Here is a 25,135-nt window from a genome sequence, read left to right on the forward strand (position 1 = left end):
ACAAGCAAACATATGAAGACCCTCGTTCATCTTTGCGTGGTAGCTTGGGACAGGAGGCAGCCCCTCTAAATGTCTGGTTTATTACACCTGTAGTCGTGAGACCCATGTTCCCGTTTAGCCTCCACCTGCAGCAGCAGACATCTTGTGGACACACTTGCAGAGGCAGGTGCTGACAGTGTCACCACGAATACTCGGCTTTTAGCATTGCAAGTCGCCACGAGAACCTTGCTTTGTGGGACGTTCGTGTTTCTCTGTCAGGTCACCGCCTTCCTAAGACCACCCTCTGTTTTTGTTGTGACTCACCTGTACTCTTACGACTTTATCTTTCAAGTTCACTCTTGAGTTTAAGCAAATGGAGATGGTCATGCAGAGTCCAGTTTCTTGTGCCCTGCCCAGATGGCACCGCCCTCACTAACTCATGAATGTGGAATAGCAAAGTCAGATTTCGCAATATGGAAATGTAGACTGCTACTGAAGTGTTATGTTCTGGAAGATAAGTCACTCAATTAGCAGTTTAATAGTGTATCCTGTTCGAGTCATACTACAGACCCTTAGGGATTGTAAGACGTGGCTGTTGCCCTCAGGGTGTTATCAGCTAAATAGGGGAGATGATGAGTTTGTCCTTTATTACATATTCCCTTATACTAAAAAAAAATAATAACCTGTAGGGTTTCATTAGAGAGTAGATTCCCAATACTAGTTCACTAAAATTCTTCTTGCTATAATATATTCTAGAACGTAAGGACCAGTCTTAGTTTAGTGTTGATGCTTTCTGACATGAGACCCCAGAGGTAAAAATCCGAAGGATACATATAGGTTGAGGTATTTTTCAGGACTTGCTGGTGCGCTAGGAAGTAGAAAGGAGGAGGCCATTGGGGTTCAGAGCTTAGAACGTAAAGTCTGAGGAAGTCAGTGCACACACACGGGAATACGGAAGAGGGCGGGTGGGCCGTTTGAACACAATCCACATTGGTGTTCTGGCAGTCAACTAGAAGTCGAGGTCCAGATGGTAAAAAGAAAAACACAATTCAGCCCGAACGTCATCACACCAAAAGGTTTTCAACTTCATAATCTGTAACTATTCAATGCTTTTCTTTCTGCGTATCCTTACACACATCTGCCTACATAAATTAATGGGGACATACCATTCCTAGTACTTTGGAAACCCCATACTTAATAGTCAGTAGGCACGTAATTAGTTGATTAAATTTTCTTTTTCATTTAAAAGGTTTGATACCTCCCTGGCTGGTGTAGCTCAGTGGATTGAGTGCAGGCCTGTGAACCAAAGGGTCATGGGTTTGATTCCCAGTCAGGGCACATGCCTGGGGTGTGGGCCAGGTCCCCAGCAGGGGGCATGTGAGAGGCAACCACACATTGATATTTCTCTCCCTCTCTCTCCTTCCCTTTCCCTCTCTCTAAAAATAAAGAAATAAACTCTTTAAAAAAATAAAAAATAAAAGGTATGGTACCTGTTTTCCTCAATTCTTACATTCTTACATCTTCTTAGTAACATGATTTTAAGTGGTGTTCTGTTATATTTCATTTCTGAATGTTCTATCATTTACTTCTTCAGAATTTTTTAAACATTGGGTGGTTTCCAGTATTTTAGTACTATATTAAACAACTCTATTCAGAAGAACTTTATAATGAGTACATAAGCCGGCCAGATAAGTACCTCGGATACATTCCTTTTGGCGGAATCAGAGGGTGTAGCGTTTTAAGCCTTTCAATGCGCCTTGCCAACTGGCCTTCGGAAACGCCACAAGTCCGTGCTCCTGCTCAGAGCCCATGCGTGTTTCCCAACAGCCATAAGAAAATGTTGACATTGCTGACACTCTTGCCCAATAGTCAGTCTTTAGGAAAGTACAACATGGCATCTTATTTTAATTGGAATATACTCTATTTGAATTTGGACTATACACAAATAATTACTGAATAAATGTAAATTCTATGGTCAGAGTGCTAAGGGAGAGAAGTTACACTCTGGTGGGAAAGACAGACCATAAACACAGGAGTAAACATAGTGTGTATAGGGTGTTTGAGGGTGTAAAGTTCTAAAGAGAGATGAAAAATGCTAATACCGAGAAAGAGGATTTGAAATGTGGGGAGGGTGTATGGGGGGCGTAAAATTTTATCTCATGCAGCCAGGGATAAGTGGCTTTTGAGTAAAGGCTCAAGGGAGCCAGTTGCGTGAACTCATGGAAGACAGCCGTACCAGTCTCAGTGGAAAGACCCCAAGGTCAAGGTTGACTTGCATGCACTGAGAAGAGCAACGAATGGAGAAAGGAATAGTGAAATGAGAGGTTTGACAAGCCACGGAGAGCCAGAGCAGCTACAGTCTCGAAAGTCAGAAGGGCTTTGGCTTTTAACCACAGCGACTTCACTTTAACAGGATCACTCAGATAGCCAAGTGGAGAATACACTGAGCTGGGGGGAGGACAGGATCAGGGACAAGGCACTGCTGCGACTGTGGCTTCTTTGACCAAGGTTGTGGCAGTGGCGGTGGCCAGATTCCAGGTACTTGTGTTGGAGGTGAAGCCGATAGGATTTGCTTAGACAAGAGGCGAGGGGTGAGAGCAGAAGAGAGGAGTCAGAGATGACTCGGCACATTCTGGTGTGAGCAGTGAAAGGACAGTGTCACCATTTACTGAGGTGGGGGTGGACGTTGGAAGGTGGACATCAGGAGCTCTGTTACAGAGACAGGAAGTCATGTAATGGCTATACAAGTGAAGGTGTAGAGAGTAGAAAGTTGGATATGCAAGTCTGGAGTATATAGGAGAAGTCTGGTCTAGGGGTGTAAATTTGGGATTCATCAACCTTTAGATGGTATTTAAAGCCACTAGATGGATGACATCACCAGAGTAAGTGTAGAAAGCATGCAGGTCAAGAGCACCCCTGTGGACCTCCCTCAAGCCCTGCAAGGCCCCTGTGGGGTACTCCTAAGCTTTAAAGGGTCGGGGAGTCAGGAAGAATTACAAAGGAGACCAAGAAAGAACTGCCAGGAAGGTAGGTGGGAAGGCAGTCAAAAGTGGTGTTCTGGGAGCCAAGTAAAGTACATGTTTCAGGGGAAAAGAAGAAATCGGCTGCATTAAATGCTGTTGACTGGGGGCTGTGGTAGTTAACTATTTTTTTATTTCACTTTTCGATTACAGTTGACATTCATAGTTTCATGTGTGCAGTGTAGTGATTAGACAATAATATACTTTACAAGGTGTTCTCCCTGGTATTTCTAGGACCCACCGGGCACCATGAATAGTTATTACAATATTATTAACTGTATTCCCTATGCCGTACTTTACATCCCAATGACTGTTCTGTAACTACTGATCTGTGCTTCTTAATCTCTTCGCCTTTTCCATCCTGTCCCGGTCCACCTCCCCTCCGGCGACCATGGCTCTGTTCTCTGTGTCTGCGAGTCTGTTTCTGTTTTGCTTGTGTATTTTGTTCTCTAGATTCCACATCGAAGTGAAATCATATGGTATTTTGTCTTTCTCTGTCTGACTTATTTTACTTAGTGTGATATCACCTAAGTCTCTCCATGGTATCACAAATGGGAGGATTTCATTAAGAACATAATTTGGTGTAAAACCAGAAGGTTGTGTGTTTATGTAACTGGAAGTCTTGGGGATAGGCACTTCCAGATTTGGTGGTTCAATAATGTCATCTTTCGGTCCATCCACTCCTCCTGCCTCAGCATGGTGCTTTTGTCAGTGGCTTTTCAGTTAAAATATGGTCGCTGAGAGTTCCAGGTGTTAAGTCCTCCTGCTACTGCGTACAAAAGCTGGAAGTGATGGTCAGCGGCCCAGACAAGAGCTTCCTCCAGGCATGCCTGTCTACATTTATGGGGGTGGGGACTGTTCAGCACCTAACCACCCCGTGCCCTGCTCTCCAAGCCCGATTGGTACAGATGTGGTCACAAGGTGACCCCTAACTAGCAGAAAGGTTGGCAACACAAGTCTTTGGCTTTTTAAACCTTTCTATGGAATGTGAGCAATGGAAATGGGGATTGGGAATGACAGTTGGGGAGCCAGGAAAGACGTTCGTTACAATCAGGTTAAATTTTTCTTAAGTCTTGGCTATTTTTATTTACCCTTTGGTTTAGAGCTTTTGCTCACTTATATTTTGGGACTTGTGATTCTTTTTTGTTGGCTTGACCTTGTCTGTTGTCCTTGGTCCTATATTTTACTCTACACCTTTTTATTTTATATATGATGTAATTTTTTTTAATTTTGTATTTTTATGTTGTCAAATACATCTTTTACTTTATCATTTCCTTTGTCTTTATGATTTACAAGACCTCTACTAAAAAGGGAGATTGATCTATCTTTAATTTTTATGGTAAATTTATATGGTTTTGTTTTAACCCCTTGTTAGCCCAATATTTTTTTGATGGTTAAAACTGGCAGTTAATATTTAAATGTCACTTACCAGGTGTCAGGTGTTGTTCTAAGCATTTTAAAAATGCAGACTTACTTAACTCTTCCAAGATCCCGTGATGGTAGGTACCACTGTAATCGCCCCCATTCTTACATATGAGGAAATAGAGGTTCAGAGGGTGGAGAGCCTACTCACAGCCAGCACGTGGTAGAGCCCAGCACTAGATTTTTGACTTTTCGTCACTGTACCACGCTGCTTCTCCAATTGTAACTTTTTAAAATTCAACTATCGTAATACCACAAATGTCTTCACTGGTTTCAAATACCTCCCTTATCCCGTTCTGAATTTTTATATTTCTGAGACTTATATACCAGTTTACTAATCTGTCAGTGTAGATTTATGTTAGTGATCATCTTTTACTCTTTTATAATATTCTGTAATAACTAGTAGCACAAATTCTTTCACCTAACTTTTAAACTTTTTTTTTTACTGTGGTAAGATACATGTTACGTAACATTTGCCATTTCAACCTTTTTTAAGTGTACAATTCAGTGGTGTTTAAGTCAGTTCATGTACAAGTGTGAGGACCACTGTACCCCTAGAACCTCTCGTCTTCCCAACTGAGTCTCCTTATCCATCAGGCCCCAACTCCCCATTCTCCCTCTCAGCCCCTGGCAACCACAGGTCTTTTTATCTCCATGACTTTGACTGCTCTAGGTACCTCATATAAGAAGAATCATGCAATATTTTTTTGTGATTGGCATATTTTACTAACTATAATATCTTCAAGGTTCTTTCATATTGTAGTATGTATCAGAATTTCCTTGCCTTTTAAGGCTGATTCAAATTTCGTCGTATGACCCTGGCCCGTGTGGCTCAGTTGGATGGAGCATCGTCCTGTCTTGGGTTCAATTGTGGGTCAGGACATGTGTCTGGGTTGAGAGTTTGGTCCCTGATTGTTCAGGGCACGTAGGGAGGCATCTGATAGATGTTTCCTCTGGCATTGATGTTTCTTCCTCTTTCTCCCCTCCCTGCCACTACCACCACGCCCCCCCACATCCCTTCCCCTCTCTCTAAAATCAATAAGCATGTCCTCAGGTGAGGACTAAAAAAATTCTTCGTATGTATGTGCCACCATTTGTGTATCTATTCATGTGTTAATGTGCACTTGGGTCGCCTCTCCGTTTTGACTCCTGAGAATGGTACTATGAGATGTAGATACACAAATATCTCTTGAGGATCCTGCTTGTGGTTCTTTTGGATATATACGCAGAGGGGACTTTGGATCATATGGTAGTTCTATTTTCAATCTTTTGAGGAGCCCCCCTACCGTTTTTCATGGACTCAGACCATTTTACTTTTCTATCAGCAAGGCACAGTTTCAATGTCTCCAAATCCTCACGGATGCTTGTTACTTTCTGTTTTGTTTTTATAATGGCCATCCCAGTAGGTGTGATGTGATTTTGGTGTGCATTTCCCTGATGACTAATGATGTTGAGTATTTTTTCGTGTACTTGTTGGCCATCGTGTATTTCCTTTGGAGAAAAGCTCTATTCAGATCTTTTGCCCATTAAAAAAAATCAGATTGTTTTATTGCTGTTGAGTTGTAGTCTTTCTGATTACTTTTCTGTTCCAGAAAATTTTGCCCATTCTAACTTATTATGGCCTAATTTAAATTGTTTTAAAAAATCTCCCTGTGTCTATAAATAAGAAATGCTTTTAAATAAAAAGGGAGCTTTTGGCAAAAGGAACCAAATGTTCCTTTATAAAATGTACTAAGAAATGACTTGCTCTCTGAATTTTATCAGGATTTTTATGAGTGATTTTTATTAAAAGATTCTTTAAAAAAATTTTTCCAATTCTCCCTTTCAGAACAACCACATGTAGAATCAGATTGGAATAACATTCAACTGATATATTAATTCAGGAAAGAATTAACCTGTAGGTTCACTTACTCAGATCTTTTATGCTCCTCCCTTATGTACTTTCTTCAAAATACTAGCACTTCTCATGTTTTATTCATAGAAATAGTGCATGTTGCATGTACGTGTCTATGCGAATGACAACTATGTGTCACTAAAGCAAAGGATCTTTTTTCAGGTTTTCCTGGTACATTGGAAAACTGTTGTTGTTGTATATTATTTATTTTGTAAGCATAGTATCAGGTTTATTTAAATAGTTGTTAGACAATACTATGCTACCATGGAAGAGAAAATTTTTAACATCTACATTAGTGCTAATGAGAGAATTTGGTCCTTTTGGTCGAGAGTGAATATGCAGCCACTATTTTGAGTATGTATAATTTATTTCTTCCATAAGTTATTGGGTTTTTAAATTTTTTTAATAGATTTTATTTATCTTTAGAGGGGAAGGGAAGGAGAGAAGGAGAGAAATATCAATGTATGATTGCCTCTCGTGAGTCCCCTCCTGGGAACTGGCCTGCAACCCAGGCATGTGCCCTGACTGGGAATTGAACCATGATCGTGTGGTTTGCAGGCCTGCGCTTAATCCACTGAGCTACACCAACCAGGGCTCATAAGTTATTGTTTTTTTTATCCCTTGGGGTAGACTCAGTTTAATTTATTATAATAATTCCTAGTTACTATAGATAATTATGCACAAGGTCACCTTCTCTATATAGTTGTGTTTAAAGAAGCCCACTTATAATTAAAACTATAAACATTCTCTTTTTTTATATTTTAACCGCATTTATTTATTTCGTTGGCAATTTTTTGTCCTGCTTCTAGTGGTTTATGGCCCTACCACTTACATGCCTTATTAATATTTATTATATTTCTATAATAATATAATTTATGTTTTAAACTATATAGGTCAGTAATATATGAATGACCTATATACTAATAGGTATATACTATTAGTGAACGACCTATATACTAATAGTATACAAGCATATAGGTCACTCACATATTACTGACCTCAGCAATCGCCTTTTCACTGTCCAGCTAAAATTTGCGCTGCCTCTAGCCCTGCCAGGTCCGTCAGCCTCCTAAGTTGGTTCCCTGATTTCGAACTCTTTCCTTCAGTCAGCTCTGCACACTGCTGCTCCACGACCACCTTCTGATGCAGACGCTAGGAAATCTACAGAGTCGCAGCCTCTCCGTCTTCCCTCCATCCCCCATCGCCAACCACAAAGGTCTAAAGTTTTTAGCCTGGAAGTTAGTGCTGTCTTCAGTGATCTCATGCCAACTGCAAACTGTCTTCCTGTCCAATCTCATTTTCTGTTTCTTCCCCAAGACACCTGTCCTTCTACTAAGTGATGCAAATCACAGAACAAAATATTTCAGTGCAAAGGGAGGCAATGTGTTCTCTAGTATATCATTTTTACCGAAAATTTCGGGTAGTGATTTCTATGGTAAGATGTCAGATATTTCTGGCACCCTGTACATTTGTGCTTTGCCCTTACATGCAGTTATCTTACTATTGTAAACATTTTTATAAAGATGATCTGTGTCTACTAGTACAGGTCATAGAGGCGTCAGTTTTTTTAAAAGGTGGTCATTAAAACAGCTTCAAAACCCATGAATTATACTAAATGTGAAAAGCAGCAAGTCATTTTTTCAGGGCTGAATAGCCTCGTGAAAACTATACTAATGCTGAATTCATTCTTGTCTTGAAAGCTCAGAGACGAGAACCTGCTTTGACTGGTAGGTGTTTCTGTGGTTTTGGAAACTTCTCACGTTACTGTGTGTTTTATGGGCCGTGTGGGACCCGCCTTCTTTCTCAGACCTTTCCTTAAAGAGTGGAGGAGGCCACGAGAAGAATGCCGGTGAGGTTCCTGGGAGCTTTCTCCCAGAGAATGAGTCATTTGTGTCAGAACAAAAGAGTCCCATTTAGAAGTTCATTCTTTAGCTTTAGTTTCCAGTCCCAGGAAACACACCATTCTAGTACCATAGAGAATTTTCCAAAAGTAAAGTGAGTATTGTCATCATAGTCATATACTATAAAGACCTCAGTTTCAGTTACTGGCTTTTTAAGTCTTTTTTTCTCCCCCCTAGTAAAATGAAAAGAATTAAAAAAAAATACCTAATGCTTACAGATGCGTGGGAAGACAAATAATAATTAGAGTCTACTTACTTTAATTATTCATCCAATTTATGGTTCCTCATTTTCTTTATCTGTTTTGTCTCGAGTATCTTTCTTTGATTACATATTTAATCCCATGACTTTAATAATATCTTTTCATTTTATTATAAAAGTAGGCTGCGTGTGGTAAGAGAATTCACGTGGAGGAACGTGTCAGCCCACGAAGTATGGAGGGGACAGTCCCCATTCCGGCTTCTTCCTTTCCCTCTGCCCCCAATGGACTGTATCCCACACGAGAGAAAATCCTGGTATATTCTTCTGGAAGTTTTCAGTATATAGCTAAGTGTAAACTTACAATATAGGACAATATTAAGTGTCCTTTTTTCACTTAATAAAGCTTTCAATTGGGTTTTTTTGTTTTGTAAGATAGTCCTTAAAGATATATTTTTCTGAGTACTGCCCATTTAATTGGATTTTCCTAGGTGGTCGTCTGAGTAGGTTGCTCGTTTGGTGAAGGCGTGTTTCAAATCCCGGGGGCTCTCTGTGTTGCCATGCAAGGCAAAGGCAAATGTTACTCATCCCCTATTTTCCCTGGACAAGAGGTGGTCATGATAGAATCAAATCAGTTCTCTGTATGTGAGTTTATGCTAAAGGCGCGGACGTAAACCACCGAGGCCAGTAATATCTCTGCAGGTAGATCTTGACCTTTGTGGTTCTTCTGGAATACATTATATGATGGGAAGTAAACCGATAAACATCACCTTTTCAGGCCTGTCCATCAGAGACGTCCTATGTTGACGTCATCATTTAGAATCTGGTGCTCAGGTTGCTCACAGCCTTTCAGCCCGGTATGGACAGGTCTTACCTTAATGTTGTTCACGATGTCCATGTTTTACTGCTGCTGTATGTGAAGTCAGCTTACAGGTACTTTAGGTCAACGTGGCCATTAAGGTCAACATTAGGGCTGTTGGTGAGACAGTTCCACCACACCTTGCTGTAGCCCCAGGGTTTTCATCGTTGCACCCTTAAAGCACCCTTCTGGTGAGAGGAGGTGCTCCAGGCAGCCTCCGCACTTGGTACTTCTTCCTGTGTCTGTGACCATGATGCTTCCGTTCTGGGGCACTGTAGGGGCAACTGGGCTGGTGGAAGTGGCCTATTCCAGGCCTCAGTGTCACTGGTTAGGTGTGTGACCCCACTAGGCCATTTCAGTGCCTCAGTAGTTTACTCATCTATAAACTGGGGACAGTAATAGTAATGCACTGTTAGGATTATTCTGGGTCTCCAGGGGCTAACCCTTTAGTAAAGTCGGCTTTATTCAATATGTTCTGTGCCCAGCGGTCAGGAGTATAAGCAATGGTAGAATGGACAAGACTTGGCTGGGACTGCAGATGGCCATAAGTGGGGGTGCACAGTGTGGGAGGGGTGGCAGTGGGACTTGGCAGGCCAGAGGAGTGATCACTGGGCGTGAGGGAAAGCTTATTTCTGGTGGCAGCATGTGTGTTGAGTTCTAAGGGGGGCGCTGGTCTGTACTGGCTCTGAGACATGCTGAGGATGCCTGCAAACCTGCGGTGCTGTTAGCAACAGTGCTGCAAAATGTCCCTTTCTGAGAAATAAGTTGATTTTCCAAACTTGTTCAGGCTTGATTTGCATGTGGCAGTGGCCCAAAAATTTTCATCTGTGACTTGCCCAACCTTGTTCATTGGTTTCAGTGTTGACTCATCAGAATGGTTTTGCTGAAAGGGTAGCAATTTGGTGAATTTATATTTGAAAAGTCTGTTTTTCTATACCCCCAAAGCAAGTAAAACTTGTGTCTAACTGTACATTGAAAAATCTTATTTGAATATCTAGTATATGCTAATTATAATAAGGAATGTAAAGAAAAAATGTCTCATTTTATTTAGCTAATAGACTGAAGAGTCTGTTAATATTAATGAAGGACAAATAAACTTGGTTAAGTTTTTTAAAGCTTTAATGTAGATAATGAGAGAAGATGATATGATTTCAAACTTTATTTACTCTTGCCTTTAAAAGAAATTTTAATAGCTTTATTACTATCATCATTATAATTCCACATTTATTTTTATTCTACTTGATTGACATATAATTGACAGATAAAGTTGTGTATATTGTGGTCATTGTATCTATGTGTATATTATGAAAGGTAGGTATATATTGAATTAACACATCTACCTCACATATTTATTTTCCTTTTTTTCTTGGTGAGAACATTGAACTTCTGCTCTCTTAGCAAATTTCAGTGATATAATAGTATTATCAACTATAGTCACCATGTTTTACATTAGAGCTTCAGACCTTAGGCTTCTGATAGCTAACAGTTCGTACTCTTTACCTACCTCTCCCTATTTTCCCCACCTTACTCTTGGCCTGAAAAGAAAAACGAATGAATTCAGCAAACATTTATTCAGTCTCAGTCTACGCTATACACTTTGCTGGGCCTTGAGGGACAGAATGGAATCAGGACCTCTTCCTGTTCTCCAGGATCATAGAGGTTGGTCCAGAGACATATTGAAACAGATGCCGAGATAGAAGCAAGAATCAATAGGAGTATAAAGGGAGGTGTGGTCCATTGCACACAGAGGGGGTGTCTTGGAAGGAAAGGCTTTTACAAAGAGTCCCCGATTCTTAACAGTGCTTCTCATACTTCAGCTGTATTCGAATCACCTGGAGATCTTGTTCAACTGGAGATTATGATTCATGGGTCCAGGGTGGGACTGCAAATGAGTAGCAACACGTTAAAAGAACCAGCTGTTGGCTCTGTATTCACCAGACAGAATAGAGGACTAGAATTGGGGGTGCCCAAGCTTTTGGTGTCTCTGGGCCACACATTAAGTACACTTTGCCATGTAATCACATGAAAATCTCATACTGTTTTAAGTAAATTGAGGATTTTGTGTTGGGCTGCATTCATAGCCACCTTGGGCCACATACAGTCTATGGGCCACATACAGTCTGTGGGCCACAGGTCGGACACCACTGGTAGATGGAAAATAGGCCATTTCCCTCGCAAAGACGGGCGTAGCAGGGACCAGAGGGGTGGAGGCATGTTAAAGCATGAGGGGGAAGAAGTGGGTAGGCATCAGCCCTGTGCCTGCCCTTTATGCCTGTAAAATTAAATATTTGTGGAGAGGATTAAAAGCAGTACCCTGCAGATAATGGGGAAATGGCGATTTGTAGATTGGGTCATGAACTTGGTGTTCACGTTCAAGAGATCTGTGTGAGAGAGTTGGGGAGGACAGAAGATCAGCACTTAAGGTGCCTAACAAGTTGTTTAGGCAAAAATAAGGGAGGGGGGGAAGGACTGAGGGTTTGTAAGAGTTGGATTGAGACGAAGACCTCTTTGGGAAGAAATGACGTTCCTCTGCATGAGGGTAGTAACAGCCTGGCGTCAGAGAGAAAAGAAGGGTGATGAGAGCAGAATGCGTGCCCATATAAAAGCATAGCACAGGAGGGAGGCTGGAGGTGGGCAGAACTTTAATGTGGGCGGCTTCACTGTCGGGCCTAAGGAAATGAAGCTCCTTTTTCTCTGTTACAATGAGAGTTTTGCAGGTGAAACCACGGGGACAAAGCAATGAGCGTTATTTCCCGGACAAATTACTCGCTGTGACGCCTTTAGTCATATGTGACACTACCATTTCCATCTAAGGTCTTTTCACTTCTGGGGGAAACAAAGACGACCCCAGTGTTTTGAGGCTGGGGAAAAAGGAAAACCAGACTTAAAATTAGCATACGTAGGTAAGAGGTTATCTAACTGTCCTGGCTGAAACATTCAGCACAGAAGTACAAGTGGCCTTGGGATTCAGAGGAGGATAGGGCTGCAGGTGGGCATTTGAGAGTAATCCACATAGGGCCGGGTTAAAGTGCGTAAAACAGACTCTGCAAGAGAGATGGGTGTAAAGAAAGTTGTGAAATAAAGACTTGAACTTGGAAAATGCCCACATTCAAGCAGCCGGTGTGAGGGAGTGTGATTTCAGAGATGCCAGAGAATGTGAAGCATATATATGTTGATAGGCAAAAACACTTTTGCTGCAAGGAAGAGTTAGAAGTTCAAGTGGTGATCATTTAAGTTTGGAAAATAAGGAGTCAGAATGAAAAAATAGGAGGAGCCCTGGCCAGATAGCTCAGTTGGTTAGAGCATTGTCCTGGTACATCAAGGTTGTAGGTTCAGTCCTTGGTCAGAACATATGCAAGGTGTTCTGCCAATTTATGCCAATAAATGTATAAATAAGTGAAACAACAATTACACGGTTCTCTCTTAAAAAAATAAAAAGATGAGGAAAAGTAGAATACTGCTAAGATAGCACCACCTGGTGGTTAGAGTAGGTATGAAGTGTTTGAATGAAGTGTTTTTGTTTTTTAAATCAAATTGATATTTCCCCCTTCCTGTTTGGTTGTTTTAAATGTTTCATCTGTTTGTTAAAAAATCTGGTAGCCTAGTGCATGCATGGTCTTGTTTGTTTACTTCTCAATCAACAGTATGGGGGAGAGAAGTCACGTCAGTTTGCTTATTCTTTGATTTCCACTTTGCCGAAAGCTTGTGTCTCACGTGGCCCTTTCCGATCTGTCACTGTGTCACAGAAGGCATGAGTGAGTTACTCAAGGTGACGTGGTTACAGCCACTCTGTATGCCTCGCCATCATCTCTGCTCTTCTGCTATGTCAAAAATAAATAAGTCTGGGGGAGGATTTCATCCAAAGTTCTATGATTCTGAATATTCATTTTTCCCCCCACTCAATTCTTAGTGTAGGAGTTTGAGTTTACAAGCTTACAACTTTTGGAATAAATGGCAGTAGAACTTTTTGTTTTTTAACCCTCAAGGAAAACCTACGTCTTTGAAGACTGCGCAGCCGTCTTGGGTGAACGTGCCTAGACCACTTCCTAAATCCAACGCGTCCTTGAAGAGTGCCACACTCCGGAGGACAGGAAGCCCCCCCTCTGTTGCCAGCACGCGCAGTGATCTGAACACGTACAGCAGTAATTGTGAGTGGGTCGAATGCCAGCCTTCGGGGGTTGTTGGAACTGTGGTTATACGAAAACTAGCGTACTGCACGTCATTATCAGAATTTTTGATTCTGTGGTTTACGGGAACACCAGCATACTGTTTTTTCTTCTCCCCACTTTTTTTTTTTGCTTTTTTGCTCTGAAAGTTTGGCAGGAAAAATATTCTTTCAATGACACCCTTCGGAAGAATGTGCAAACACTGAAATATTTGTGTAGAAGGACTTTTTTCTTTTTTACGTGTAGAATTCTAAAGCATGTCATTTGAAGTGGGAGTGTTTTTCAGTTTGTTTAAGGAGAGGACGTGGTCTAGGGGCCAATGGAACCCAACTGGAAATCAGGAAAAAAAAGAGATAACTTTAGCTCCATTTATTGTATAAAAAGACAAAATTTTGTAGATGTGTGTTTTACAATCTTTGGGTGCTAGATTCAGTGTATATGACTAGCATATGTTATAAGTTCAAGCTAATGTTAAGTGTTTTGAAATCAGAAGGATATTTTAAAAGTTGTTTGTTAGTGTGGATTCTGTGTATAAAATGGGTGAATTAATTGAGCTTTCCCTTTCCTTCAAAAGATGTATTTGATCTCAGTATTTACTTGCTCCTTTCCTTTTAAATCTGCTCACAAAATCAGTTAATTTGAACACTTTCAGAGTGCCTGCCGTGTACAAGCATCATGACAGATGGAGTGAGAAATACAGGTTATAAGAGAAATGATCCTTACCTAAGAGAGAATTGAGAAGAAAGAAGCTATTTACATGGATAACAAGAATGCCAGATAAAACAAGACATAAGGGTGTGGGGGGGGAGGGGAGAGTTCTCTCTGCTTCGAGGAGGGGTCCTTTTCTTTTTTCTGGTGGGAGGGGACGGGGACTGAGGGGAGTTGTGGTTATTGCATCTTTGGAGAGTGGAGCTCTGTCACGGGGTTACCGCACATTATTTCACCTTTTTTCCTCTCAAGCAACTTCTGCTGTTACTGATTTTATGTCTAAGGCAATTCAGGCTCAAGAGGTTGTCACTGGCCCAAGGGCACGCAGCCAGCATGTGAACAGAATTGAGAATGAATCTCTGGAAGATGATTTCTTGTTACTCATTGGAGTAACGAGCACATTTTCAGGAGCTCCTTTAGCGGTAGTGGCTGGTCCCATGTTAATACACAGCTGTAGGAAGAAGACTGGGTTATCCTCCTTAAAATTAAACAGGATTTTTATCTGTTTATTGCCTGGATTTTGAAGGTATGGCAGCATAAAATCAGAGGGGGTTGCATGGAACAAGTAATTGGAACAGATCATTCTTGATGGATTTGGAAAGGTAATTCACGCTCACAGCTTTCTCTGTGTGCAATGGGAATTTTAAAAACAGCCTGCCACACCTGCCTCCCCACGGGCTCCCCGAGGGCTGTGTGGCCACAGAGTCTGTGACGCTGGCAGCAAACACATTCTGTAGTACCACTCCCAGCCTCTTCCACTGACAGCCCTGCCGCCTTGGCCACCATCACAGTGCCGTGTCTGACACTCCGAAGGAGGTTATAAAATGCTTTTGTCTGTCCCTTTTTGTCTTCTAACAAAGGGGTTTTACCCTCTACCCACAGAGCCTGTCTTGCGGCGATGTGTCCCTGCTGCAGATGGAGCATTCAAATCCACGCGTTTCTCTCTCAGTTTGATTTGCGAGCTGGTCTAATCTGTTTTGTGTAGTGCCTTGGAGCGTACAGATTTTTTTCCCCCTCTCCGTGCTCATTCACTAAGAGCGAGCATGAAGGATATGGGCGTGAACATGGCTGCAGTTTTTCCTGCTTAAGCTTGCCTTGACGCTTTTAGATGACTGTGCCCGGAGGATTCCGCAGCTGTACAGAAACGGATATTTCTGCAAACATATTGATCAACTCTACACTCACCCCGCCGGCTGGTTCAGAGAGGCACTACGATGCTACCTTGTTGACACTGCTGGTCCTGGGGTCCTACAGCCTTTGTGTGGGCCCTTTGTTAGCCACGCTTTCTGGGAGAAGTACGTCGGTGATTTCTGGTTTGATTCTTTTCTTTGTAGGCATGCTCTTAATTTTACTCACTTAATCGACTTGGCAGCTTTTGATGGCTATTTTTTTTGTAACTTGTAATTTGTGTTAATTGTAGTATTTCCTGGACAGATTTTAAGTGTGAATGATCCTACGTAGAATCAATTTTATTTTGTATTTTATGGGTTTCAGAACTCAGTATATAACTCAGCATTGTCGATGTTCATGGCACATGAAATTACTTCATGATGAAAGATTATTTGATGGTCTCATTTCTGATTAAATAGTGTTTTGTGTGTATGTAGCTTATAGTTGTATGAGTAAAGAAAAATACTTTCCTAGGATTAAAATGAAGACATCACCTGCTTGATTGTTTTACTCATTATATCCCCAAGCATTAAAGATGTATACTTTTTAGAAATACCTTAAAACCTGAAAAATCATTTTGAGCTGAAATTTTTGTGCTTCTGACAGGGCTGGTTCACATTAGCAAATAATCTGTTCATCAGTATTTCGATTCATATGGGGCTGAGCATTCGAACCTTTTTAAAGAACATCTCCTTGTCTGCTCATTTCTTTGTGGTGTGACAATGCTAGTGGCATCATTTAACAACTTCTGAGATTGCATAGTGCTGTTGTAAAATTAGCATCCGGTTCTCGGTGCTTTGAGATTCCATGGAAATAACATGGCCAAATTTTAAAGCAACTGAATCAAGATATATAAGACAATAAATCTCTGTCATTTGGGGGCGTTAGCAGGGTTTTTTTTTTTTGGCATGTGTTCTTTTAAGCACAGAAAAATTTAATATTGTGATACTAATTTTTCTTTTGGGTATTAGCATGAAACATGCCAAATGTGCTCAATTATAGAGGTTGACTGTTACAGGCTCTTCCAGAATCAGACACCTGAAGTCCAGTTTTTAAGATCATTGGATAAAAATAAATGATATATTGTAGGTCTTNGCGTTAGCTGGGTTTTTTTTTTTTTTTTTTTTTTGGCATGTGTTCTTTTAAGCACAGAAAAATTTAATGTTGTGATACTAATTTTTCTTTTGGGTATTAGCATGAAACATGCCAAATGTGCTCATTTATAGAGGTTGACTGTTACAGGCTCTTCCAGAATCAGACACCTGAAGTCCAGTTTTTAAGATCATTGGATAAAAATAAATGATATATTGTAGGTCTTGAATAGAGTTGAAGGTTTGAGGACCATTGTGCCAATGTAGAAGGAAGCTTTGGAAAGTATATTATTTCATAACATTTGCAAATATGAAGTCTAAGGGCTTCCCTTTCCTCCCATTTTGGCCACAAAAAAACCCATTTATTTTTGAGAGACAGACAGTGGGAGGAAACATAAGAAATGCACACCAAAGCTATTTGCAATCTCTGGGAAACAAGAAAGCAGAAGAAGGCTAACTAAAGAAATGGAACATTATTTTCCTTCACCTTCATGGCCAGCCCCCGTGTATTACATTTAAAGGTTCATTGAACCCAGACTCCTACTCTTCTTGTTAACTCATGAGAAATTGGACAGCCTTTCAGTCTCTTAGCCTCAGTATTCTCACTTGGTGCATGGGAAGGGATGACTGGATCATCTTCAAAATCCTCGCAGCAGCAAAAAAGCGTCTGACCACTTTTCTTTTCATCCTTATTCCAAAATGGCACCTAACAGTTTGGAAGGAGGGTGCTTGGGGTTGTTGAAGTGATGAGGCTGCCAGAGAGAAGGACTTGTCTTACTTACCCTCAGTCTCTTTCTCCTTGCAGGATGGCAAGTGGGCATTGTCTCACCTGCCAGCGCTGGTCAGCTGCTAAGAATCACCTGGAGTAGAGTGTTGAAAAATTTTCCGGGTTCAGAGCAAAATCTGGGTTTGACTGGTGATGTCTGCCAAGGGTGAGGAAGGGCTGACAAGACAGGCCATGGACACGCCGGTCCTGTGTTACAGACACACTTTGTGCCTGTGCATATCTGCACAGACTATCTAGTATGAAAATACCATTATCCAGACTGGCGTTGGTTTTGTTTTCATCCTTTTAATGTTTTTCTAGGGTACGTAGAAGACATTCTTGTTATTGCAAAGCCGAGTGATTTTGCCTTTGGAATGTGAAAGCTTAGACTTAGTGATTTGGTTTCAGGCCAGGCGAGCAGATGATCTGGCACAGAGGGGAGTTTTAAGCTGATTCACACACACACACACACAAATTAGGAAATGAACAGAATGTTGGCTCTGTGGGTATATACACGCTTCAATAAGCAAAACAGAGACTCATGTTAAGTAAATGCTGAAATGTAGTATGAAATACAAGCCTGGAATGATGAGAAGCCCTTCTCTAAGGGGAAAATCATTGCTCCTGCTTAGGCTTCTCTGAGGATATGTCTTCATCTGCTCTTTACTCCGTCATCTCCCTCCCCCTCCTTTTTCCACTCCAACTAGGTTTTGACCAGGAGGAAATGGAAACTGAGCATCCCAGAGAACCCGGTATTCTGGCGTAACCAAGACAGCTAGGGACAGGAGCAAGTTCAGACTGTGCGGTAGAGCTGGCTAAGACCTAAGTGAGCACATGCGGAGTTTCACACATGGGCTCCACAGGCCCGCTGTCACTGAGTGGCTGGGGCCCTCGGAGCACTGTGTTTGGGAGAATTCTGAGGGTGCCTTTGGTCTCAGTGGGACCAAGTGCCATAATCGATGAGCGGGGGCCCGTGACAGCTGAGGTATTGTCCCCACACCTGCTGTCCCCTCCCGCTCATTACACATAAAGAGGCGAAGGGATTTAGCACAGCTCGGTAGTGGCCAAGTCAGGACCACAGCTCACTTACTGCAGATTCCACCATCAGTTGAAATAATGACGCTTCTCTTACTCTATTGGACCTTCTGCTGAGGAATGTCTTACACTAACTCTGGACAAGAGAAAATTTAAATACCATCTGGAAACCAACCAGCTGCCATGGAAAGAACTGAAACGGGGCAGGAGAAATACTCAAATGGCATCATGCCTCACAGTGAAGGGCATCTGGGTGTACTTGGGTGGGCCAGCTCGGGGGAGAGTGTTCAGGGCTCTGAGGGTACGCCATGTCCGTGTTGGTCACAGAAGCTGTGCATCTTGGCACAGTTTGTGCCCATCGTTAATAAAGTGGGAAACAGTAAAGGTGGGAAACATATACCATAGATGATCATAGACAAAGTGTGTATGTGTGTGTGTATATACGTATGTGATATATATGTTACATGTAAGTATAAACATGTGCATGTTTGAATCTAAAAAATTTTATCCTCGGAATATGGATTTTGACTCTTATACGTTAGCAAAGTCAATGGTAGATCTGGTGCTACGTCCAGTGATCAGTGTAACAGTATTAAACCTACAGAGTAGCAATGAGACAGCTTATTTTTAGGAGAAATCCTATTCTGTATGTGACAGAGTCCCAAGGGACAGGAGTATTATCCCTCATGAGAAATGTGTCTTTTGCTTTAGTGAGAAATTCTTTTATTGAGTCATTTGGAAACTAAAGGTTTTTGTGTTTAAAGCTTAGTAATGAAAAGTGTGAGTTCAGGACCACATGAATGTATATTAGGTATGTAAATTAAACGTAATCCAACTTTTCAAAATCTGAATAGGTGCTTTATTTGCTGCTGAATATAATTTTAGAAATGTCTGAAGAAAAGTAAGACTAAAACGCCGATTGTTGTAATACATGTTTAAGACCCTAATAACGTCATTTACTTCCTTTCTTGGATTTTGGTTTAGAAAAGGATGAAATGCTGATTGAACCCAATACCCATTTTGTATGGAATCTGAAAAATACGCTCTGTCCTATTTAGTTCCGTGGTTTTAAGATTATGAAGTCGTTCCCCATCCGTGCTTTACAAAGTTAGGTTGAAGTTTATAGTAGGAGCACATCTTCAGGTCTCCGGGTTTGGAGGAAGGAGAGACTTGGAAGGAAAGAGAGGAAACTGACAGGAACCTGCCAGTGGGAGGGAAGGCCCTGTGTTGATCTGACCCCGATACTGAAGGTGTCATCCGGGCATGGGAAGAATGAGCAGATGGCTCGTTGTAGGGAGACGTGACGTGGGTCAGGAAAGAAAAACAGCATGCTTCTGCAGGGTTCGAGTGTGACGTCCATAAAGACACTTACTGTAGGGGTTGGGAGAGTTTGGCCTAGTCAAAAGCTTCTAGCTGTTTCAAATTTATAACATCAGTAAGCAAGGTAGACATCTCACTCTTTTCTAGAAATGTGAGGTGAAGAAAGAGATTAAGAGTAATAAAGAAATGTGTGATTATAAGTGTTGACTATCAGTATAAAAATTGGATGCTTAGAATTGGGTGTCAAAGATTATTTGGAAACAGTAAAAAAATCCCATCTGGGTCGGTGGGGGGTGGGTGGGAATTAGGTTTGGGAACCAGGTGTCGAATGAATGAACCTCCCTGTTTTCCCCCGGCTCAGTGAGTATATGGTGGTAAATATGCCAGTGGTTTGTATGGTTAGCAAGGGGAGATGGATTAAAGGCTGACTTTTATGGGAAAAGAGAACAAGAAAACTTTCCAGGTATTTTTTCCTTAGATTTTTTTCTTGGATGTGGAGAGAAAAGGACAAAGTGCAGTGTTTATGCTCTTGAGCATTGTGTAACAGGTCATCTCTTAGGAAGAGTGAAATAGCACTCCCAGAATTCCTTGTAGGAGCTAAGGTTCTGGACAGTGTATTTTTCAAAGATTATTTAATTATAGAGAACTAAAAGTGTGAATTTGGAATCATTTTTAAAATACCTGTACTCAGAAAACTACACAGCACTGAAGAAAGAAATCAAGGAAGACACAGACAAATGGAAGCAGGTCCCATGCTCATGGATTGGAAGAATTAACATCATCAAAATGTCCATCCTACCCAAAGCAATTTGTAGATTCAGTGCAATCCCTATTAATATGCCAATGAGATATTTCACAGATATAGAACAAACATTTAAAAAATTTATATGGAACTATAAAAGACCCTGAATAGCTGCAGCAATTTTGAGAAAGAAAAGCAAAGTAGGAGGGATCACAATACCTGACATCAAACTGTATTACAAGGCCACTGTAATTAAAACAGCCTGGTACTGGCATAAGAACAGACACATAGACCAATGGAACAGAACAGAGAGCCCAGAAATAAACCCAACTCTCTACAGTCAATTAATATTTGACAAAGGGGGCAACAGCATAAAATGGGGTAAAAATAACCTCTTCAAAAAAAACTGGAAGTGTTGGGAGAGCTGGACAGTTACATGCAAAAAAATGAAACTTGATCACCAACTTACACCATACACCAAAATAAATTCAAGGTGGATAAAAGACTTAAATATAAGTTGTGACACCATAAAAGTCCTAGAGGAAAACACTGGCAGAAAAATCTCAGACATTCCACACAGCAACATTTTCACTGATATGTCCCCTAAAACAAGGGACATAAAGAATAAACAAATGGGAGCTCATCCAGTTAAAAAGCTTCTGCACAGCCAAAGAAAACAGCATTAAAATGAAAAGAGAACCAACTATATGGGAAAACATTTGCCAATGATACCTCAAACAAGGGTTTGAGCTCCAAAATACATAAAGAACTCATATGATCCCGCTCCAGGAAGACAAAAAAAAAAAAACAATAAGAAATGGGCAAAAGACTTGAACAGACATTTTTCTAAGGAGGACATACAGAGGGCCCAGAGATATATGAAAAGATGCTCAGCATCACTAGCCATCAGAGAGATGCAAATTAAAACCACAGTGAGATACCACTTCACACCGGTCAGAATGGCCATCATAAACCAATCAACAAAGTATTGGAGAAGATGTGAAGAAAAGGGAACCCTAGTGCACTGTCGGTGGGAATGCAGACTGGTGCAGCCACTGTGGAAAACAGTGTGGAATTTCCTCAGAAAAGTGAAAATGGAACTGCCTTTTGATCCAGCAATTCCACTGCTGGGATTATATCCCAAGAACCCTGAAACACTAATCCAAAAGAACCTCTGCACCCCAATGTTCATAGCAGCACAATTTGCAATAGCCAAGTGCTGGAAGCAACCTAAGTGTCCATAAGTAAATGAGTGGCTCAAAAAACTATAGTACATTTACACAATGGAATACTATGCAGCAGAGAGAAAGAAGGAGCTCCTACTCTTTTCGACAGCATGGATGGAACTGGAGAGAATTATGCTGAGTGAAATAAGCCAGGTGGTGAGGGACAAATACCTTATGATCTATGATCTCACCTTTAACTGGAGCTTCATCAACAACAAAAAAATCAAGCAAAATATAACCAGAGATATAGAAATTAACAATTTGACAGTAACCAGAGGGGAGGTAGGAGGGGGAAATGAGGGGAAGGGTTTTCAGGAACTACTATAAAGGACACATGGACAAAACCAAGGGGGAGGATGGAAGCAAGGGAGGGATGTAGGTTTGGCTGGAGTGGGGGAGAGTGGTTGGGGAAAATGCAGACAACTATAATTGAACAACAATAAAATAATTATTAAAAAGATATATAAACCCCTTTGTTCATTGAAGTATTATTTACAATAGCCAAGGTATAGAAGCAACCCAGGGTCCATCAATAGACAAGTGAATAAAAAAACCTGTGGTACATATATACAGTAGAATATTACTTGGCCATAAAAATGAAATCTTACCATTCTTGACAGCATGGATGGACCTAGGTGGTGTTATGCTAAGTAAAATAAGTCTGATAGAAATAAATACCATATGATTTCACTTATATGTGGGATCTAAAGAACAAAATTAACTGATAAACAAGACAGAAACAGACTCATAGATACAGAAAATATATGGATAGGTGCCAGAGGGGAGGGGGTCAGGAGCTTGGTGAAAACAGTGAAAAGATTGGGAAGTACAAATTGGCAGTTACAAAACAGTCTCAGGGATGTGAAGTTCAGCATAGGCGATGTAGTCAGTAACATTGAAGGGATTGTGTGGTACTGGATGGGTACTTGAATTATTAGGGGAGTCACTTTGTAAATTATATAATTATCTAATTACTGGGCTGTATACCTGAAACCAATGTAAAATAATATTGAATATAAAGAAACGACATGGAAAAAAGTCACATGATTTCCATTTGCCCATTCCTGATGACTTTCACTATAATTATTTGGTTAAGGAGGTATTTGCCAGTTTCCCCCACTGTAAAGTTGTTATTTTTCCTTTGTAATTAATGGCTGCCTTGCAGCATAATATTTTATTATATTTAGCCATATTTGACATGTAAATATCATGTTTCTCATCAGAATTATCTATCAATGTTAGCACCCACTGACATTTGCTGGTCTGAATCAAGTAGTTCTATAATAGTTACCAAATGAAGATTTTTCTGATTTCAGTATTTCCTCTACATTTATCAGTTGGCATTTACATTTCCAATGATTCTAATGTACATGTATGAGATATATAATCAGAAAAAATTATAAGTGCTATTAATATTTTTCAAAGGAAGTACTGATTTTTAAAAATTTAATTAGGTCATTGCTGCTGCTTCCTTTTTTTTTAAACTACCACTCAATAAAATTTGAAATGGTTTTCTATGTTTCATCTTTACATGCTGGCACTATCTTTCAGATCTTTCCTCTTATTGTTTTTTGACATTTCTGAGGTTAAAAAATGCATATTTTCCCCTCTCCAGGTGGTGCAATAAATGGTAGTAATGGAGGTTTTAGTCCTGAAGGGGGCCGCAAAGCCCACTTACCCAGAGCACGGTGGGGGGACACCATTTCACAGGACTCCGGTGTGGGTCCGACACACATTCAGCAAAAATATGATGTGGAAATGCATCCTCATTTTTAGAACGCAGGAAAACTAGCCTTGGGGCTTTCTTTTCCCTCTGCTTTTTTCCCTGCTCCAAGACAAACACAGTTCTTAAGGATGCCATAGCAGATTTGTGTTCTCTTTTTAACCCAAAGGGAAGCCATAAATGTGAAGATGAAATTCACAATTTAGGAAGAATCAAAGGAAGCATCGTGTGGCCCAGTTGTCTTATGAGACTGAAAGCTATTTATTTATTTTTGCTATCAAGGGTTTCCGTTGTTATTGGGCAAAACAAGAAATAAGAGAAAGAAGAAAGAAGAAGTAAGACATCTACTTAAAACTTTGCCACGACAGTTTCTCCATTGTTTCAATTTTTTGTCCTGATAGAAAACCAACAAGTTACAGATGACCACTATTATGTTTTAACGCTTTGTTCTTTATTCTGGTATCATTGTCCTTTGATGAGCTAAGATTGTCCTGAGAGTCCCAGTGAAGAAAAGAGGAGCAAAATCGAGAGCCAGATAAAGATGCTCTTTCCCAAACTCATTGACATAGTCTACCTAAAGGACAGTGTTTTCTCACTTCAGTCTTCCCTCTTACCTTTGCCCTGAAATTTTCCCTTGCAAATAATGTAGAGCTACTTCCGTGGGAGCCCCTATGCCTAGTTAACGTGGTGGCCTGAGAGTTACACCACAGCCCAAGCAAAGCTGGTTCCTAGCAAAGTCTCTCCCAACGTCTTCTCTTTAGCATTTCTCTTGGTGCCTGGAAAATCTTTTCTTATTTTATTCCACCACCCCTCCACCTGGCCCCCAAGGATTCCTGTGTGAGTGAGAGAGTGAAGGTTTACAGATAACATAAAGGATGGTTTTTATTATTTAGGCAGGACTCCCTTTGATGTTTTAGCTTTGGGGCTTGGGCACCTTTGTTGCAGAGCAGAGGCAGCGGTGCCAGCCAGCAACTTGCTGGAGCGGAGGTGGGTCAGATGCAGAGCTCATCCCTGAGGCCACCGGGGAGCGTGCACAGGAGTGTTCTCTCGCTGCACTCTGCTTGTCCTCTCGGAGGTGGTGCCCCCGCTCACGGCGCCTGGGTGTGCTTGTCACATAGCATGGTGGCCACCTACATTATCTCCCAGACTTCACTTGGGATGAAAGCGAAACTGAACAATATGCATAAACTGTAGGAGTCTTTTTGAAATTGTTGATGTGTGTTACTATCTTTCCAGAAGGTTGTTAGTCTCCCACAGCCAGGTGTGGCTATCACTCTGCACCCTGTCTATGTGTGTGTGTGTGTGTGTGTGTGTGTGTGTGTGTGTGTGCGCAAAGGATCTTGTGGTAACTCAAGGTTTGTCAACACTTTTTGCCTTTCTACTGAACTGAAGAGAAAATAGGCAGAAATATCGGGAAAAGAGTCTTTAGCAGGCCAGCAGGTTCTTGTCTGTCCAGGATCTCAGACGAATTTTTGACATCCCAGCCCTTTTGCTGGGATGACATGGATCTGTGGTTTATATTGGTGATAAACCCCATAGTCAAGACATATACCAATAACTGCAAAGAAATGTCCAACTTGGATACTGAGATGACTTTCAGAGAATTAGGACTGCGTGATTCCACCAACAACTTGATAGAACCGGAAATCCAGCAATTGAAGGTGTCAGCTGGTGTCACGGAGATTGTACCCTAGTGGGAATCACTGCCTTCCATTTGTAATAGCCATGTAGTTTCAGAGATTATCATCTGACTTTGCCTGTCTTCATATGCATTAAACATGAAACTTGAAAAAGCTGTCTTTATGTCTCAAGTCAATGACCGTGTAAGCTATTAAAATGGATATTTCTTTCAATAGGCTTAGTAAATAATAATCCCCAATGTATGTCTCATTTTTACTATAGAGAAAAACCATTAGC

The 25,135-nt window shown here is 41.0% G+C and overlaps 1 protein-coding gene across 3 annotated transcripts in view; it reads left to right on the forward strand.

Annotated features, from left to right (window-relative positions):
- MTUS1 (microtubule associated scaffold protein 1) overlaps positions 1–25,135 on the forward strand; it is a 129,256-nt gene that overhangs the window by 48,370 nt on the left and 55,751 nt on the right. The window contains exon 4 of one of the 3 annotated variants that reach the window (XM_037055250.1): positions 13,258–13,419. The exons of 1 other annotated variant lie outside the window; for it this stretch is intronic. In XM_037055250.1, the coding sequence (XP_036911145.1) occupies positions 13,258–13,419 (162 nt within the window). Of the gene's footprint in view, positions 1–13,257; positions 13,420–15,223; positions 15,441–25,135 lie in introns of those variants that run through there. One more of the 3 variants, XM_037055255.1, reaches the window with a different exon arrangement.

The sequence above is a fragment of the Sturnira hondurensis genome, unplaced genomic scaffold, assembly GCF_014824575.4.
Source record: "Sturnira hondurensis isolate 20B ecotype Veracruz unplaced genomic scaffold, ASM1482457v3 Scaffold0008640, whole genome shotgun sequence".
Taxonomy (NCBI): Eukaryota; Metazoa; Chordata; class Mammalia; order Chiroptera; family Phyllostomidae; genus Sturnira; species Sturnira hondurensis.